Source organism: Hyaena hyaena, unplaced genomic scaffold, assembly GCF_003009895.1.
Source record: "Hyaena hyaena isolate Hyena2069 unplaced genomic scaffold, ASM300989v1 scaffold_1938, whole genome shotgun sequence".
Lineage (NCBI taxonomy): Eukaryota > Metazoa > Chordata > Mammalia > Carnivora > Hyaenidae > Hyaena > Hyaena hyaena.
In genome coordinates, this window is record NW_024082571.1 from 25,699 (window position 1) to 46,174 (window position 20,476).

The following is a 20,476-nucleotide window of genomic DNA, read 5'->3' on the forward strand; positions in this document are numbered from 1 at the left end:
GAGTGAGGAGAGTATCCCTGGAAGGGAAGGTAACTTACTCAGGCCAAAGGCACATCCCAGGAAGGGTAAGTCAGGATGTAAAGAACTGAGTTCAGAAGGAGATGATGGGCAGGTGGAGGGATGGGTACGGGGAGAATTAGGGTGGCGCTCTGACAGCTGAGTCAGAGAATCTGGACTGAATATAAACTACTGGAATAATCTCAGGTTATTGCACAGAGAAAGGTAATTTCTAAACATGGTGTTTAAGGATGGTGTCTCTCAGTGTTGTTATGAACTGGATTTGTGGTAGATTCTCTCAGGATTTCCAATCATGGCTTTGCTTTCTCTTCTATGCACTTGGTTCTTTGTTTGTTTTTTCTTCAGTCTTCTGTTAGAGTCATAAAATGTGATTATTTAATTTCCAAATGTTTTGTTCTTTGGTTGCTTCTCTGGTATCTACATACTTTGTCTGCATCCCACTGTCCCTTGTCTGCAGTAAAAGTGGGAAGAGCATAAGGACCACCCTGCACAACACAGTTGAGGGAAACAGAAATTATTAAAAGCATTTCCCCTCTCTATCTCTGCCATTCAGATAGTCCTCTTCTGGGATTCCTGCTCAGGGTCAATGGATGGACTTCAGGAGAGTGATGGCATTATTTTGAGGTGATCAACCTCAGAGGGGTCTGTGATTCAACAAATGTGAGGAACCACTGTTGTTTCTTTGCTAGGAGGTAGGTGGCTGGGGATGGTTTCCCAGAGAGAGAAATGTGGTACAAGCATCCTTATTGACCAGTGAGGAGACTCCAGAGACAAGTGAAGGAGCTGAAGAAGAAAGAGGAATTGAGGAACGAGAAATGGTTCAGACAGAAATGGTAGGAGAGATGCCCCATCTTCCCTTGTTATCTACTCTCTTTCTAGCAAGTATTTCTTTTCTGTATTCTCCATGTCCTGATGGTTACAGGATTCCAGTTCCCCTTCATTTTAAATCTGTTGAGTGCCTGCCATTTATCAGTCTCTGAACCATGTCCTCTCACATCACTTCATGCAAATCCTTTGTTGAACCTGAAGTGCACAGAGTAGAGTCAACCCCTCCCTCAGTCAAGGACTGTTAGTACTATTGCTTCCTGTCAGACCCTTTGCAATCCAGTTTATTTTCCCCTTTCATTCTGATCTCTGTTCTCATTTTCCCTCCTCATTGGAGGCCCTTGCTTTAGTTTATTTAACAAATGCTCTTACAATCCCTGATCTATATGTGTATTTAGATACATTCATCCATTCAGCAACTACACAGTGCCAACTATTTGTCAGACAAATTATATGTGTGGGGAATATAGCCAGGAACAAATTAATAAAATATGTTATTCTTTCATAGAGTTTACACTTTTCTGGAGTAATATAAATCATAAGTAAGTACCTTAAGCAGTGGTAAAAGATATGAAAAAATAAAAGAATGGCATGGGGATAAGGGCTGTTGTGTGCGGTTAGGAGAAGATTACAGTTTTATATGCGGTGATTAAGGAAGGCTGTACTACAGTTGTGTTATTTCACCAAATGCAGTTAAGGGAGCAACCATGTAGATATCTAGGCTAGAAGTGGTGCAGCTATAGGGGACAGCAAGTACAAGGGCCCTGAGGTAGGGTCTTACCTTGTATGTTAGGAGACCAGAATGGATAGGAGGCCAGTGGCTAGGGACCAATGAGTGGGAAGAGAGAGAAAGAGAAATAATAAATATTTCCATACATCCACTATGACTGTAGGATGATGCCGCAGTTACACTCCCACCAGCAGTGCCTGATAGCTTGTATCTTCTCATGAAGTTCTCATATTGATCCAGCAAAGGGAGTGAATTAAATTTCCTTGTGGATGAGGAAGCTGAGGCTTAGAGAGATTAAGCAAATTACCCTGGTTTATATAAATGGAAGAACCAGGACTCATATCCAAATATTCTGACATTATGCTCATTGCTTTTACCACTGTACTACCCAGCACTGCCTCTTCCAGAAAGAACTAAGGCACCCGCAGGCGATGATGATGATAATGATTGACCATTGTATTTTTCAATGCCTGGTCTAACTCAGTCAGTTTAGGACCCCAAAGTGTTTAGCATCAGTATCTATGAGGGTGTATAATTAGAGTCCTTGGAGTTTAAGGCAAATTATATGGAATAAAACTGTTTTCATTGTCTCAGGAGGACTAGCAAAGAGGTTCGAATTTTAGTGGATGATTTTAAGTCTGCATATTTATAAAGAGTAATTGATTGGGGCGCCTGGGTGGCTCAGTTGGTTAAGCGTCCGACTTTGGCTCAAGTCATGATCTCACGGTTCGTGGGCTCAAGCCCCGCATCGGGCTCTGTGCTGACAGCTCAGAGCCTGGAGCCTGCTTCAGATTCTGTGTCTCCCTCTCTCTCTGACCCTCCCCTGCTCTCTTGCTCTCTCTCTTTCTCAAAAATGAATAAAACATTCTAAAAAAGTAATTGATTATCAAAATTTGGGAACTTTTGATCACATTTTAATGTTAAATATTAGGTAGATTATATTAGGTACATATTGTTTGCTAGGTACTAAGGTAAGTAGTTATAGGCATCTTTTCACTTCCTCCTCAAAATTACCCTATGAAGTATTATTTTTACTCCGATTTGAGTGTTGTGGAAAATAAAGCCTCAAGAGGTTAACTGATTTGTCCAGAGTCATCCAGCAATGAAATTAAGTTGTGATTTGAACCTGAACAGTCTACCTGCAGAGCCTTAGTCCTAACTACTAAACCATGTTGCCTTCCTGTAAAGGACACTTTTACAATCTCTTCCCTTTGAACTTGAGGACAATTTTTCTCAGTTTCAGTGTTTTAGAGTAGTCGTAGGAAGTATAGTGCTGGTGAACAAGAATGTCCAGAGGATGAGGATATGGCATTTGAAAATATCACCAGGTGTCTTCATTATGTCTCCCTCTGTCCCCCAAAGCGAGAACCCCTACACTAGGACATCCCACCTAGATTACAGGGTCTGAGCATGATGCCTTCAAAAAAGTAAGGATTCTGTCGCTGGGCATGGGTGTTTGGTTGCCTTATAACCTCAGGCAGCCTGATAGTTTTAAACATGTATCCTCAAAGGGGAACAATTCTTTATCTCCCTGTATGAGTCATACCTGCTATGAATGATATGCAATCAAGATTTCATCAGGTGACTTTTCCTTCACACTTTTTATTTTGCTTGCCTTCTGCAAGGAAGGTAATACCACTTGGATCTTTACCTGAGCCAGGTTTATAAAGGTTGCTTGGCTACAAAGTACATACCCTAGACTCAAGTAGATAGGAATTCTGGATTATGTACTTTTTCAGGTTTCTCTTCTCAGCTTGTACCTTTGTCCAACATATACTTATTAAGCACCTACCTCACAGTCTGATGGAGGAGACAGTCAGCTGACCTGGCATTTTGATACATTAGAATAATTGGCACATGGGGGGAAGTGCAGGTGCTATTAAAGCACATAGTAATGGGACCGCTGGGTGGCTCAGTCAGTTAAGCATCCGACTTCGGCTCAGGTCATGATCTCTTGGTTTGTGGGTTTGAGCCCCATGTTGGGCTCTGTGCTGAGAGCTCAGAGCGTGGAGCCTGCTTCAGATTCTGTTTCTCCCTCTCTCTCTCTGCTCCTTCCCTGTGATCTCTCTCTCTCTCTCAAAAATAAATAAACAAAAAAAATTTTAAAAAGCACACAGGAAGGGCAGCATAAGAGTCAGGGGAAGCTTACTGAGAAACAACTTTTGAGCTGGGAACTGAAAGAGAAGTAGGGGTTAGCTAAGTGAAGGGAGAAGAGAGCATGAGGGGAAGGGAATAGGGTGGGTGTAGAATTTTGCAGCTGGAGCAGGAACTGGGCAGGGTATGAGGCTGGAGGAATCAGCACAAGTCAGTTGATGAAGGAAGAACTATGCAGGAAAGGCAATGGGAACCACTGAAGGATTTGAAGCCTGGGGGTGGATAGGAGATATGTCAGTCACATTTATAGTGCAGAGAGTTCCATGAGTTAAGAATTGACCCTCCTTCTCTATCTCATGTGCTTGTTGGTAAATCATAACATTGGAACTGGTGGGTGGCAAACAAGGAGTCTAGATGGGTTTGTAGACAGAAGGTCTGACCCATACTCCCAGGGTTACTTTTGATAATCTGTGGAAAAGACTTTTCAATTTTGACTTGATCTTTCTGTATTTAAAATCTCCAACATTTCCTAAAATTCTCTCAAAACCTATGACTGAGTAGGGTGGAAAGTGGGATCTGCATGAGTTTGTTTTCCTTGTTCTCCACCACTCATTTCTGGGTCATTCTTGTGAATTATTCATCCAAAGCTTTGTCCCCCTTAAGGAAGAGCCATATGAATAACAGCAGTGAGGAGGAGGATGAAGAACCTCATGCCACTTCCTTCAGTAAGAAAACATAGTTGGCATATTGAGACCATGGCTTGAATAAGTTAAAAATAATTACTTGTGAAAAATTAGTTACAAGTGAGTTTTTTTTAAATTATAGTTTGTTTATTTTTGAGACAGAGAGACAGAACATGAGCAGGACAGGAGCAGAAAGAGAGGGAGACACAGAATCCGAAACAGGCTCCAGGCTCAGAGTCGCCGACACAGAATCCATTGTGGGGCTCAAAGCCATGAACCGCGAGATCATGACCTGAGCCAAAGTCGGACGCTTAACTGACTGAGCCACCCAGGAGCCCCTACAAGTGAGTGTTTTAATACAAGCTCACAGAGCAGCGCAGGTTCCTCAGGCAGCTTCAGCTACATCACAGATGGAGCAAGGTGTTTATAGAGCTCAGTGTGGCTGGTGACTAAACTGTCTGAAGAAGTGAGCTCACTTTATCTCCTGGGACTCAGAGAGAGAGAGGAGACAGAAGGAATTATTTTGATTGTGAGCTAGGGAACTAGGTGACATGTTTGTTTTCTCCTTACCTATCACACTCTCATAACTGCAGACATAAAAATAGTAGTGAATTTTTGCCTACTTGCTTTGGGTGAGGTTTATTTTATGTCAGCATTTATAAAACCACCTTTCTGGCTCTTCTCCCTTCTTAGTAATGGACCTTTGGTTGGCTGCTGCACCTATTTCCCCAGTATTTCCTTATCAGACAGCCTGGTTTCTCTAGTTCTTGCAGGGAGTTATTGAAGGCTCTGCCTCTTTCTGTCTCTTCCTCTCTTCTCACAGCACCCCCTGTGAGCCTAGGAAGGGTTAGACTGTACATTCTTTGCCATCAGTACAGCTAAATGGATGATGCAGAATGAGGAGAAAGGGGGCCAAAGTAACTTTTGACTTTGCTAGTGATTTGGGGGGTAATGGTTTTAAGACCAGGGAACCAATACCAATTTGTATTTTAAACTCAGATGATCTTTAAAAATGTTCTTTAATTGAAATAAGTCCCTCTATTACATGAATTATTGTGTTATTATTCCTGCTCAAGTACTGTGCAAGCATCCTTGAGTGTGTGTGAATTATTGTACAATACATTCATGCTGTGTTGTGTCTTACAAGTTATTAGTATAGTAACCTACATGAGCTAGATGAACCCAAATGGGATTATGTCATGTGGTGTGTGAAAAAGAATGTTGTGAGGTATTTTACACTTTTCTGGTGTGGAGGTAAGCAGGGTTGATTTGTCTATATTGTCTTTCATGTCAGCTTTTCTGATATTTGTGCTGCAAAAGATAACATGAGACTTCTTTGGTTGGTTGGTTGGTTGTACCCCATTGTTCAGTAAATATTTATTATTTACCTAGGCATTATGGAGTGATAATACATACTGGATGAAATAGGAAGCAGCAGATTTCAATCTGAGCAAAGGAACTCGGCTGCTCCAGCACAATTTGGCTTAACTCAGATTCACCTAACCTGATTTGAGAATCTAAGCTCCCACACTTGCTACATCTCTCCGATCCTGGAATGCTCTTCAATTCCAGCTAGATGCTACATCAGGTACTTCGCCGATTTGGTCAAAAACTTGTACGCAAGCGTAAGCTGTGGCAACCTGTGACTGAAGATGACCAACTCAGAAGACTGAGCACTCTGGATTTAGTGGCCCAGGGTGTAGGCCGCACAGTAGGTATAGGTGTATATGTCCTGGCTGGTGAGGTGGCCAGAAATCAAGCAGGACCATCCATTGTGATCTGCATTTTGGTGGCTGGCCTATCTACTGTGTTGGCTGGGCTGTGCTATGCAGAGATTAGTGCCCGGGTTCCCCATTCTGGCTCTGCATATCTCTATAGCTTTGTCATTATAGGTGAACTCTGGGCTTTCATCACTGGGTGGAACCTCATCCTCTCCCTTGTTGCTAATAAAGCCATTGTGGCCCATGCATGGATTTTAGCTTTTGACAACCTGCGTGGGAACAAGATTTCTCAGACCCTGCATGAGAGCATCTCAGCGCTTATTTCTCGTGTCTTTACAGAATATCTAGACTTTTTTGTTGTGGGCCTCGTGTTGTTGCTCCTCGATTTATGGACTCTGAGAATTAGTTGGACTTTCCAGGTTACTAAAGTGTTCACATCAGTGAAAATTTTGGTTCTCGGTTTTGTCATCATCTCTGGCTTCATTAAGGGCGACCTGCACAACTGGAAGCTCACAGAAGAGGACTACATAAAGGTTGGACTTAATGACACTTTTAAGTTGGGCCCTCTGGGCTCTGGAGGATTTGTACCTTTTGGCTTTGAAGGGATTCTTCGTGGAGCAGCTACCTGTTTCTATGCATTTATTGGTTTTGAATGTATTGTTACCAAAGTAAAAAAAGTCAAGAATCCTCAGCATTCCATACCCATAGCCATAGTGATTTCACTGTTCATCAGTTGTTTTGTGCATTTTGGTGTGTCAATGGCACTTACACTGATGGTGCCGTACTACCAGCTCCAACCTGGTAGCACCTTGTCTGAAGCATTTCTTCATATTGCTTGGGCCCCTGCCTACTATGTTGTAGCTTGTGGATTTTTCTGTAGTGTTTCTGCAAGCCTTTTGGGCTATTTTTACCCCATAGTTCAGGTGATATACATCATGGCATGGGATGGCCTCCTTTTCCCTGTCCTTACCAAAATCCTTTATACCACAAACATCCACATAATGGCCACTGTGATCTCAAGCATTATTGCAGCCATCATGGCATTCTTCTTTAGACTCACTGATCTTGTGGACCTCAGGTCAATTGGGTCTCTGATATCTCACTCCCTGGTAGCTATCTGTGTTCTCATCATAAGGTATCAGCCTGAGAAGAAAGGGGGAAATGAAGCAGTGGTGCAGGAGGAGAATGGACTTGTAGCACAGAAGCTGACTCTACAGCAACTAATTTTTCCAGGCAGCTCCACCCCTACTCCACTCTCTGGCCGGGTTGTCTATGTTTGCTCCTCACTCCTTGTTATGCTGATCATTCTTCTTTGCTTGGTGGTGACCCAATGGCCAGTTCTGCTTTCTGGAGACCCAGTGTGGGTTTCAGTGGCTGTGCTGCTCCTGGTGCTCATCACTGGGCTCACTGGGGTCATCTGGAGACAGCCACAGAGCTCCAGTCCCCTTCCCTTTAAGGTCCCTGCTCTGCCTCTTCTCCCACTACTGAGCATCTTCATGAATATTTGCCTTATGATGCAGATGACCATTGACACCTGGGCCCGATATAGTGTCTGGATGCTGATTGGGTTTGTTATCTACTTCAGCTATGGGATCCAGCACAGCCTAGTCCCTAACCCGTCTTAGTTAAGACCAAAACTGTAGACTTTGAACTCAGCAGTGCCAGTACATATTTGGTTTTATATCATCACACTTGAATGTAGTCTGGTCCCTCTGCATTATAATGGAGAGTACTTTTGAGCACATAGAAAACTAGGCTTTCCATGGGATGTTGATGGAGGAACACTGTAATTTATTGTGGAGTGAAGGATATGGTTTGGTCTTTCTCCCTTTTTTGTGTGTGTGTTTACTTTTCGGTTGTGTCTGTAGCTGCTTACTGGCCTTAAAAACTATTAAAAGAGGGACGACTGGGTGGCTCAGTCGGTTAAGCGTCCAACTTCAGCTCAGGTCATGATCTCACAGTTTGTGGGTTCGATCCCTGTATCAGACTCTGTGCTGAGAGATAGCTCAGAGCCTGGATCCTGTTTCAGATTCTGTGTCTCTTTCTGTCTCTGACCCTACCCTGCTCATGCTCACTCGCGCTCCCTCTCTCTCTCTCTCTCTTTCTCTCTCAGAAATAAATAAAAAAATTAGAAAAATTTTAAAAAATTATTATTAAAAGAAAATAGAGAATCTCCATCCTAGATCCATGGCTCAGTTTGTCCAGAAACTTGCAGAGAAGGCCCTGGCAGGTGAATGCTGCTGTGACTTACTTAAAGCCTTGATTGGCCATATTTTGGCACTATGTCAAGGTTGAGCTCATTCCTCCAATCCCTGCTAAGATCCCTCCAGCTATTCAGAGCTTGAAAAAAATAGTCTAAAGTGCTCAAGCTGGTAGCTTCAAATGGCTCACAGTTAAGGAATCTCTGCTAAATGGTTTGGTGACCACTGAGGTGTGAATGTGGTTTTATGTTGGCAAATCATAGAGAAGCATGACATCATTGGCTATAATGTTAAAGAGCAATATTTATTATCTGTTTATATTTAGTTTATTATTTGAGTCTTCTTGAACAATGTGTGATCAGACTGGTATTTGAATAAAATAAGATAATGTATCAGGAAAAAAAAAACCCTAGAAAAAATGGTTTTGTTTTCTTTGGTTAATAGCCAGTAGTGGGAGGGTGCCTGGCTGGCTCAGTCAGTAGAGCATACAAACTCTTGATCTCAAGGTGGTGAGTTCAAGCCCCACGTTGGGTGTAGAGATTACTTTAAAAATTCAGTAACAGAATTAATATATAATATATTAGTTCTATTCTTATTTTTTTAAAGAACCTCCTCAGCTCTCCATAGTGGCTGCATCAATTATATTCCATCAATGCATGAGGGTTTCTTTTTCTCCATATCCTTGCCAACACTTGTTTATCTTGTCTTTTTTATTTTAGCCATTCTGTCAGGTGTAAAGTGATATTTCACTGTATTATTCATTTACATTTCCCTAGATTAGTGATACTCAGCATCTTTTCATGTGTCAGTTGGCCATCTGTATGTCTTCTTTAGATAAGTGTCTATTCAGATCCTCTTCCATGTTTTAGTTGGGTTATTTGTTTTGTATTGTTGTTTTTTGGTGTTGATTTGTCTAAATTCTTAATGCAGTTTGGATATTAACCCCTTATTGGGTATATAATTTGCAAATATCTTCTCTTATTCAGTAGATTACTTTTTTATTTTGCTGATGGTTTCCTTTTCAATGCAAAATCCTTTTGTTACATACATCCAAAAAGATATATGCACCCCTATGTTTATTGCAGCTTTATTTACAAAGGCCAGGATATGAAAGTAACCCAAGTGTCCATCAATAGATCAATGGATAAAGAAGAGGTGATATTATCTATCATCTATCTATCTAACCATCCATCCATCTCTATGCATTATATATATATATTACTCAGCCATAAAAATGATGGAATATTACCTTTTATAAAAACATTGATGAGAGACTCTTGAATGTTGAGAACAAACTGAGGACAAATCGGTATGAGGGAGAGGGGAAGGAGGGTGATGGGCATGGAGGAGGGCACTTGTGGGAAAGAGCACTGGGTGTTTTATGGAAACCAACTTGACAATAAACTATTTAAAAAAAAAAGCTAAAATAAATATATAATGGACAAGCAATATAGAAAATCAATGAAATTAAAGCTGGTTGTTTGAAAACCTCAGTAAAATCAATAATTCTCTAAGAAAATTTAAAAAAACATTGATGGGCTTAGAGTCTTATTTACTTATTTACTAAGGTAAATAAGTCAGTCAGATAAAGATATATACCGTATGATTCCACTCTTATGTGGAATTTAAAAATAAAACAAAAAATAAAGCAACAACAACAAAAAGAGAAACAAGAACAAAAAATACCCCAGACTCTTAAATACAGGGAACAGACTGGTGGTTGACAACCTAGAGGTGGGTAGGATGATGGGTGATTTAGTTAAAGGGAATTAAGAGTACACTTTGCTTCATGAGCACTGAGAAAACTGTGGAAGTTTTGAATCATTATATAGTGTACCTAGAGTCATACAATGACACTGTATTTTAATTATACATCAAAAAAAAGGAACTAGAAAAAGACCCAAAAAAGATGAACTATGGCCATTGCACTTAGGAGCTTATAATATAATACAAGAGGTAAAGCATAGATGGAACACGAAGTAGAAAGTGTAATAAGTAATATATCAATAAAGTAACACTATAAGTAATATATCAATGAAATGGAATTAAGAGTGCAGTATGATCATTTGTGGTTGGCACAGTGGTGAGGATTCAGTAGTGAAATCAGATAAATCTTTGTAGAGGAATGACATCTGAGTTGGCTCTCTCCAAGGACAGATTAGGGTTTTGCCACATGTGGGAAGCAGGGAGAGACTGTAGGCAGAGACAACACTAGGAAAAGCACAAGAGATGAAGCAGTGTTCAGAGCACACTAAGCATGCTGTGCAGCTTGAGTCTTGGCTATAAGAGGGGACAACAGAATACACACAGGTGGATTGGAGCTAGAGCTTTCCTCTGAGCAGAAAGCACTTTGGCTTTGAACTCATGACCCATGCTGAAAATCCCTGGAGTTTGTTCTTCTACTTGACGATATGTACATTCTTGGACTTTAAAGTTTCTCTACTGTTGTCTGCTTTAGTCCACCTGCTCAGAAAGTGCACAGCTGAGAGCCGAGTGTCCTGGGTTCTGGTCTTGTTGCCACCACCAACTAGCAAAGTGACCTTGAGTAAGCCCCTCAGTTCCTTCTCAACTTATTTATCTGTAACATAGGTCACAACTAATCATTTCAAAAGTTCCCTTAAAAAATTCTATGATTTCTTCTGCTCTTCTGTCCTATTATTCTCTCCACTAAGTCTCTATATTGCATGTGATCTGAACCTGTACTCTGCCCACTTTTCACTACAGCACATTGTTGGACTGTAGAAGTCCAGTAAATAATACCCCATTTCCCCTCCTATGTTTGGAACAAATTGATAATCAAGACATAGAGACTGATGATTAAACCATCAGCTTTATATCTGCATCCGAATTGGCTTGCTAATCCCATATCACTAAGCTAGACAGACTTACTCATTATCACAAATAGTGCTAAGTAACCCTCCTCCCCAGCCCCTGTCCTCACTACAAGACAGTGTCTGCACTTATTACATTTTCTCATGTATGAGTATGTTGGAATGCATCTGTCCTTTGGGCAGGTTGGCCCTGGATCAAAAAAGAAAACCAAGAAAAAACTGAAAGGGACCTAGCTGGGCATGCTCAGTTCTATCTCTTCAATTCACTAATCAAAGTCACAGTGAGAGAAGGGGCTTGAAACAAAGGCAGGAATAGTATTATGTTTAGTGGGGCTCAACCTCACTGGGTTTTACCTCACCTGGAGGGCTTGTGAAATTGAAAACTGCTGGGTCTCTCCCCCAGTATTTTGATTTCAGTAGGCCTGGGTGGGGCCGAGAACTTGCACTTCTAACAAGTTCCCAGGTGATGCTGATACTACTGGTCCTTGGACCAGCAGCACGGTGTCATCTGGGACCTTGTTAGAAATGCAGAATCTCAAGCCTGAACTCAGACCTACAAATCCAAATCTGCACTTTGAACAGGCTCCCAAGAAATTTGTATGCTCTTTCAGGTTTGAGAAGCACAGGCCTTAGATGATCTATGAGAGGTGTCTGGCCTCGGATGAGCACTATGGAAGGCCTGAAAACTTTGGAATTGGGAGCACAAGAGTAGGGGTCTAGGATGGGGAAATTTAATTTGGGGAAGAAGAAGTGTGGGCCCTGGCTGCCCTCTTGTTCCCCGGCCTCCCACGCCAGTCACTGTGCCAGGATTTGTCACTCTGCCCACTTTGGGAAACTGCCTGCTGTGCCCACACTGGAGTTTGCCTGGTCCTTAGGGGCTCTCCTGGAGCAAGCATTGTGTGGTTTGTAACTGCTACCAATTCTGTTTCCCCTACTTCATATGATGGCCTGAAAGGGACTAGGGAGGTCATATTAGTCACGCCCAGCCTCAGGGATATACTGTCTCCTAATCAAATGAGTAAAACATGATGATACTAATTGAGGAGGGTATGGAGTTTGGAGGAATGAACTAGGAGATCTTAACTATGTCCTGCAAATTACGATACTTTCATCTTTCAAAATCTTTAAGGAAAGACCAGACAACCACTTACAAGGTTAAACCCTGGTAGGGACTGAATTAATGCTTTATAAGGGATCTTTGATGGTTTGATAACAAACTATATAGGACCTATAATTTCAGAGACCTGGACTGATAAGCAATGGAATAATGTTACCAGGGGTGATTTGACAATTTTCTTAACCTTTTGAGGGTTTGTGTACCTCATCCCCAATCAGAATAAGTGATAAAGAGAGGCCAATATTTTAAGTAAAACATATAGAGATTGGACATAAAGAAGAATTTCTGAGATTAGAGAGTGTCAGGGTAGATAGGGGAATGCAGGCTCTTTGGCCATGTGCATGGCTGTCTCACATTGGTTTGCAAATGCCTCAGATGGGCTCCTGCCCACAAACAGGGAAATGTATAAAATGGACCCTCAAAACCTTTTTCATCTGAAGAATTCTCCAGTGAACTCCTAAAATGAAAGGCTGGAAGGGATGAGTGCTATATTTGAGGCATTGGGGCATGGGGATGATGAGTGACAGAAGAAGAAAAAATCTTATTGGAGCATTAAAATCTGTTAATTTCTTTTAATCTGTTAAATTTTTAATACAGGATTTGGATTTAAGAGAATAAGTTGACTGTGGGGACTCAAATTAGCGGTTTAGGTTTCCATGTCCTTCATCTTTCCAAGTATTTATCTTGTCCCATTGATGAGATTTAAAACCCCCCTAAGGGATTGAGAGTTAAGATGGTGGGGAAGTAGGGAGGGCCTTGCTGAGCTTTCCTCTTCCCTCAAAGACAGCTGTATTGAGGTCAAATCACTTGCAACACCCAGGAAATGTATCTGCAATGTTGCCAAGGGAGGGAGACAGTTGGAAGGAGATAGCTTGGTAGGAGTGAGGTTCATGGAAATGAGTTCAGGGAGAGAGGAAAAAAAACAGCAGTACTGTGGAGTAGAGGGAACCCTTTCTGCGGAGAGTTATAAGGGAGAGGAAGAGACAGGGGTTGAGAAAGTGCCTCATTAAGTTAGTACTGGAGGAAAACCTCTCTGGACCACAGACTGGGAAGCCAGAAGTACTGAGTGTCCCACTTCTTTTTTGCAAACAGCATTTGGAGCTCAAACTCTGAGGTTTTGGAATTGTGTGTTGTTCTCCAGAGTGGAGTTGTGGCCCACACTTCTGGGGTGCAGGAGGCTGGCCTCGGAATGTATAACGTAGTATAGGGATCTCTGGGGTACACTGGGAGAGAACAGTCCCGTTTTTGAAATACTTTTGGAAAAGGGTTTATTGCCTCCCCAAAGACAAAAGACCCTGCAGGCACCAAACACTTTTCATCAGCTAGGGACAGAGGCACACCCAAAAGAGGATATAAAATTTGCTGCTTTTAGCAGTGCTAAAACTGGAACAGTTTAGGACTTAGCACAGGAACAGAGGACTTAGCACAGCATAGAGAGGCTCTACTCCATAGGAGGAAAGTAGATCCAGGTGTTTCTTGGTCCTTTAATACTGTAGGTTTTGAATCCCAGCCATTCACCAAAATAAAAATGCAGGAGAATTGTGGTGCAGGGTGAACTTACTGCCCTCACTATTCTCTGAGGGCTTGCTGAGCAGTGGAGGCTGCAAGATCTCCAGTCTGGAGATGAGACATTGGGGTGGCTTCATTTTCCTCCCAACACTGTGGAACTTTAGAGAGTAACAGAGCAACCCCCAGTGGAGGCAGGACCCCCTCAACCAATCCCCACTGTGCCTGAAAAATGTTTATTCACTGGGGCAAGACTGACTCTGGGCTAAATCAGTGGACCTCTCTTCCTGAAGACCAATGCAGTCAACACACCCGATGCATCAAGTGTACTGAAAGTCCAGGGCTTCAAAACGACACTGACAGAACTTTATTTCTTTTTCTTCTTTTTCTTTTTTTCCTTTTGGAGTCAGGCTCATAGTTTCTTGTTTGTTTGTTTGTTTGTTTTTTCATTTCCTTTCCTCTTTTTTTGGATCATGTTTTTAAAATTTTTTCCTCTTTCTGTCTTTCTGTGTTCTTTCTTTTTTGTTTTCTTTTCCCTTGGAATCAGGCTTATAGTTTTTTGATTCTCTGTTCCAGGTCTTTTTGTCCTCTTTACTTTTCTCTTTTTTGGAGATATCAGGCTTTCCCCCCACCATTTATCCAGGGTTACTTCAACAAACAAAGCAAATCACATCTAGATAAAGGTCCAAACTCTCCACCCCTGAAAGCAAGGAGGAGCTCTGCAGAGGACTGACCAGTGGGAAAGAGCAGCCAAAATGTAACAGCGGAGTTCACACCAAAAACAGTTACTGGAGTGCCAGGCCCTGGACAGTGTATGATCCCCTTTTAATATAGCATTACTCTCTGGTGCAGGACACATAACATACAGTTGACAGAAATGTAGCCAAAATGACAAGACAAAGGCATCCCCCCAAAAAGAAAGGTCAAGAAGAAATTACAGCCAGGGACTGGCTCAAAACAGGTATAAGAGATATTATCTGGACAAGAGTTTAGAACAACAGTCATAAGACTGTTGGACTTGAAAAAAGCAGAGAAGAAACCAGAGAAATGCTGGCTTCAGAGATCAAAGCCCTAAAAACTAGTCAGGATAAATTTGAAAATCTTATAACTGAGATGCAAAGCAAATTGGATACAGTGACAACGAGGATTGGAGAAGCAGGGGAGAGAATAGGAGATATAGAAGATAAAATTATGGGAAATAATGAAGCTGAAAAAAAGAATGAAAATTACTAGTTCTTCAGGGGAGAATTAGAGAACTAAGTAATCCAAGAAACAAATCAATATCCATATCATAGGAGTCCCAAAATAAGATGAGCAGGAAAAGGGGGCAGAAGGTTTATTTGAACAAATTATAACAGAACTTTCCTCTTCCACCTTAGGTGGTTCAGTCAGTTAAGCATCGGATTCCTGTTTTCAGCTCAGGTCTTGATCTCACAGTTGTGGGATTGAGCCTCAGGCTCCTTGTTGGGCATGGATCCTGTTTAAGATTCTCTCTCTCCCTCTCTGTTTGCCCCTCTCTCCTGCGCTCGCTTTCTCTCTCTCTCTCTCTCTCTCTCTCTCTCTCTCTCTGTGTCTCTTTATTTCTCTCACAAAAATAATATAAAATAATTAATATATATTATTGTTAATATATGTGTAAGTCTGGACATAATACTTTCAGATATAGATCATATTATTTGGTATTTTTTATCCCACCATTGTATTTATTCCAATATATTTATCCAATATGAATTCTTTCTCTCATTTAAACATACAGGTTTCCCTGGTGGGGAATAAACAGTAAGCAAGAAAACAAATATTCAAACAATTATAGAGTGTGTAAACACCCCAAGGTAATAAATAAGTTCTTGTGATAAAGAATAACAGGGAATTTTCTTTAGATATGGTTATGAAAGACCTTTATGGTCTCTGTAATACATTTACCCTACTAGGATTATGAATTAATTAAATTTCTAACCTGGAGAACAATAACAATAGAATCAATAACAGAATGAGAAAGACAGCTTTTCCACCAGAGTGTGTGTGTGTGTGTGTGTGTGTACCAGATCTTAAGATTGGCTCCTTCTTTGGCCCAACACCCCAACCTCCCCCTGCCTGGAAAGAGGGGAAGTCAGGGCCCTCCCCTTCTCTCACTATTGATCCTGTCCCCTCTTTTCTAGCCTAGGAATGGTCAGGCCAAACAGGTGTTAAAAGCTTTGATCTTGATAGAGACTTGGAGACACATCAAGGTAGAGGTCTCTGAAATAATGCTCCAGGATGTGAGAAACTGGGGAAGAGATGAAGACAAAAATACCCAAAGAAAGAGGTAAATTGCTGTCAGAGACTCCCTTTCATCTCCCACCTCACTCTCCGTAGGTTCTGGATCCTATATTTCTTTGATAATCTGGTTAGGACTTAAGGGGAGGGGGAAGACACCTTTCAGTAACTTTGGACACTCCACAGTCAAATCATTTCTGGATCTCTGCTCCAAGGCTGAAGACATCCAAGGCTGTGAGGAGCATGCAGTCTCCCAGTATCCCAGCAGTCTCAGGTAATTCATTACCAGGGTCTTCCTTTGTCTACTGCCTCCCCTCCTCCTGGCACAAGTTTGTAGCATTGGTCTGTTGGAACGGCTTGGGAGTAGGTAAGAATAATCTGAGACAAGCACATGGATTTCTTACAACCACTACCCTGTTTCCTGTTGATATAGCATGTTTCAGCTGCTAGCTCAAGAGTAGTGGTTCCCCTTCTTACAAAGACCCTAACCTCCTTGGTCATGGTGAGGGAATCATCAGACTGTTGAGAAGGTATTACTGAGGTTACCATAAAACATTGTAATTGAACTTGTAACCTTCACCTCTCTAAGCCTTCCCCCACCCCATTAGAACCCGCTTCTTTGCAAGTGGTATCCTACATAAGAAAGCCGTACTTCTGCTTCAAGAGGAACTCTACTTATCTGCTCCAGAGAAGTGATGTCTAGAGGACTCGCTACTTTGTTTGAGAAATACTTATTGCAGGAGGAAGAACTATCTTTCTTTCTTCTAGCTGTTCAAGGCACACACAAGACACACTATTGATCCTCAGACATGGGCAGATACTTTGGAGTAGTGATACCCACAGAGCCCTTGAAGTCAAACAGCCAAATTCTTGCCAAGTGGGTCCACTTGCTGTTGTGAAGCAGGTTTATCTTCTAACATCTGCACCAGGACTGGAACTTGAGATGAGTTCAAGTCAGTTGTATATCTGGCAAGGGACTTCATGCTAGGGGTATGGGAAGTGAAGTAAAAAAGAATGAACATTGTTTGGAAGTGGAAAAGGAAGAGTGAGGCCAGAACACACATGGAGGCACAGGAATGGTCAATCTGACTCCTGAACCCAGGGATCCCAGATTTGTATCCGGAATGGAGTTCACAATCTGTAAGCTGTACTCATACTCTAGTTCCCAGCTGAAGATCCTCTGGAGTCTTTCCTTCAGTGGTCAGCAGCATTATTGGCTCCCTTCTGAGGCAGATAGGATAGAGCAGGTGGCTCAGGGAAGGTCAGGACAGTTTCTGGTGGGAGAGCTGACATTAATGCAGGTGAATATGGGCAGATTTTCCCAAGGAGTTTGTTCAAAAAATGGAGACAAGAGAATGGGAGACAGAGGAAGGAAGAGAATCCAAATGTCCTCTCTGGGTTCACTGAATTAGGGATAAGAGAGAAAGTGGAGGCTTCAGTCAGAATCATGGTCTCTATTAACTGCTCTGCTGTCATCCATTACCTATTTTCAGCCACAATGTAAGTGATTGAAAATAGAAATTAGATTGCTAATAACTTCCCTGGTCCTCCATTCCACATCATGTGTTTATCTTGTCCCGTCTCCCTGGAACAGATACTCCTGTGACCCATCTCTTTGAGGGAAATGACTTTCAGTCCCAAGTCCCTCCCAGAACAGGCTCTGCAACAGCAAAGCAGCATGAGTGTTGGGGATTTCTCTCTCACACCTGAACCCATGTTGTTTTCCTACAGAAATGCTGTCTGCCTCCCTCCCCACTCCTCTCCCTTCTTTGTCCCCCCCACCACTCCTGTTTCTTTCTATAACCACCTGCTGGGGTTGGGGATAATGTTCTATACATTCCACTTCCTCCACTCTTACTTTTTCAGTCTTGATTCTCCTCTTGAAACCTCTCCCCTGCCTCCTCCCATCCTTGTTACTCCTCTTCTCACCCTGCCCAGTCAGTTCTTCCTGACTTCTTTCTGGGTCATTTCACTTTTCTTTTTCCTCTCAACCTTCTTCATCTATAATTCCAACTTTGAAGTGATGGGAAGATGAGATAAATCCACGATGTGGATTTTGCACAGAGCAAGAGGCATGGTGGTCAGACATCAGTAAGAACCTTACGGGTACTGACAAGGTGGCCTATGTGTCTCATGATCCATCTTTTCTAATTGATGGGGCTAGAGTGCACGTGACATAGACTTAAATAAAATTGGTTAAATTAAGGGGTCATGAAGGCCTCTTTGCCCGCCATCTAGCCTTAACAATATCCTAATTATGAGAAATCATTGGAAGTGGGAGAAGACTCCTATGGGGATGTGGACATCCCCAAATGCATCCTTAGTCCAGTCAAAAGGAAAGTGGAGCCATCTGTTACTTCCACATGTTCACAGTTGACCCTATGGAGTCCCAGTGAGATAATCTCTAGCTTTTAAGGCGCGATTGTGTATCCCAGCCACATAGAACCAGTCAAGATAATAGCTGAATTACAGAACTATCTAGGAATCCATCCTATTATTCAGTTGTTTAAGTAATCTTATGACCATGGGTTCTGTTAATATCCCCACAGAGTAAAAGTATGAAGATTGTCTATACCTGAGCTATTATCGCAAATTCTCTGAAGGTTATCACAAATTGTATAGCTAAGGCAAACAACAAACTTTAAAAACAATTAATCAGAACTAGAATTTAGCATCTACAAAGGTGTGTTATTGAAACATAATTTTCTATCTAAATCATCCTCATTTTGAAAGAGAGCTAAAGCAAGACTAATACTCTTGAAAAGCAGCCCAATTTTAACAAAATTGGCCTAATAATTTACATAAGTTCAACAAGAATAATCACTGACCTTATAGATTCTTTCACACTTGCTCTGCTTTAACTTTTCATAAGGAATCTCTAGATTGAACTTTCAATGCCTTTCAAGGACAGAATTCAAGCCACATACCTGTCATTAGGCTTGCCTACACTACCTGTAGTTTTGGACGAATTCTTCTTCTTGAGTTCCCCCAAATATACTGAAGTTTCCTGCACCTTCCAGGAAGTGACATTCTTTACTCACCTGGTAAGTCTGCTTGGAGCTCCATAAGCAAGGTATCTGGCCAAATATTTCCAGGGGGCTTTATTGGAAATCAACTTCAATCCTTTAAGCTCTCTGGTCATACCTGAGTCTATGCAGTCTCTCTCAAACATGACATTCAAATCAAAGCCTTGGTAAAGTAACTAATGTTTCCAATAGTGTCCTGTTACAAGGAGAATAGATTCTTATTGAAGGTATATAAACAATTGCAATTGCCATTAAAGAAAGAATACTCACAGCTTTTGAACTCTGGATGGTTCAGTTAGAGAGAAAAGTTAAATGTTTCAATTTCTTCACAAGAATATTTTGTCATGTTTCTGTAAGTCATAGATACCTTAAGAGAAAGTTTCCTTAAATCTGTAAAATCCAACATTAGAGAATCAGCAATGTTTCAAATAAGAATCCTAAACACTATAACCATTCTCCTCAATTCATTCTCCTCAATTAATTCAATCCCATGTTACTAATACTTGCTCTTTTGGGGGGCACATGCACCCCAATGTTTATAATAGTACTACCAACAATAGCTAAAGTATGGAAAGAGCTCAAATGTCCATCGATGGATGAATGGATAAAGAAGATGTGGTGTATATATATATACAATGGAGTATTACTTGGCAATCAAAAAGGGTGAAATCTTGCCATTTGCAACTATTTGAGTGAAACTAGAGGGTATTATCCTAAGTGAAATTAGTCAGAGGAAGACAAATATCATATGACTTCACTCATATAGAACTTTAAGATACAAAACAGATGCACATAAGGGAAGGGAAGCAAAAATAATATAAAAACAGGGAAGGGAACGAAACATAATAGACTGTTAAATATGGAGAACAAACAGAGGGTTACTGGAGGGGTTGTGGGAGGAGAGATGGGCTAAATGGGTAAGACACATTAAGGAATCTACTCCTGAAATTATTGTTGCACTATATGCTAACTAACTTGATGTAAATTTTGAAAACAAATTTTAAAAATTCTTTCTAGACTTTTACTCAAGATGGAGATAACTAGAATATATGTAACAGGACTCCTAATTATTGTTTGTTTCACCTGCATAATGTTATCCTCAACATATTTTCATGCTCAGGAGTTAGAGTCTGCTCTGTGTAACCTTAACTTAGATTTAACTCAGTTTGGTCAGATTTCTGCTATATCTCACTTTTGAGATTAAAAAAATGCAAACTAAACAACAACAACAAAACAAAACAAAAAAATAAAAAACTTAATACTTATTCTGTTTGAATGAGGCTTTTCCATTAGTACCAGAAATTATTAACCACTTTATTTTTTCCATCATTTTATAATTAATAATTTTTATTTTTTAATTTACATCCAAGTTAGTTGATTTGTTTTCCTCTGATGATGAGTGTTGTTGAGCATTTTTTTCATGTGTCAGTTGGCCATCTGGATGTCTTCTTTGGAGAAGTGTCTATTC

At 41.1% G+C, this 20,476-nt stretch overlaps 1 protein-coding gene and 1 pseudogene across 1 annotated transcript; both read left to right on the plus strand.

Moving 5' to 3' along the window:
- Window positions 1-5,926: 5,926 nt before the first annotated feature.
- Window positions 5,927-7,696, plus strand: LOC120226990 (cationic amino acid transporter 3-like). The gene has a single exon (XM_039225150.1). The coding sequence runs from the start codon at window positions 5,927-5,929 to the stop codon at window positions 7,694-7,696; it is 1,770 nt and encodes a 589-aa protein (XP_039081081.1).
- A 562-nt stretch (window positions 7,697-8,258) lies between these two features.
- On the plus strand, window positions 8,259-8,597 carry LOC120226991 (annotated as a pseudogene).
- The last annotated feature ends 11,879 nt before the right edge of the window (window positions 8,598-20,476 follow it).

Excerpts from the sequence above, each read along its gene's own strand:
- LOC120226990 (XM_039225150.1), top strand. The coding sequence starts at position 5,927 with ATGCTACATCAGGTACTTCGCCGATTTGGTCAAAAACTTGTACGCAAG.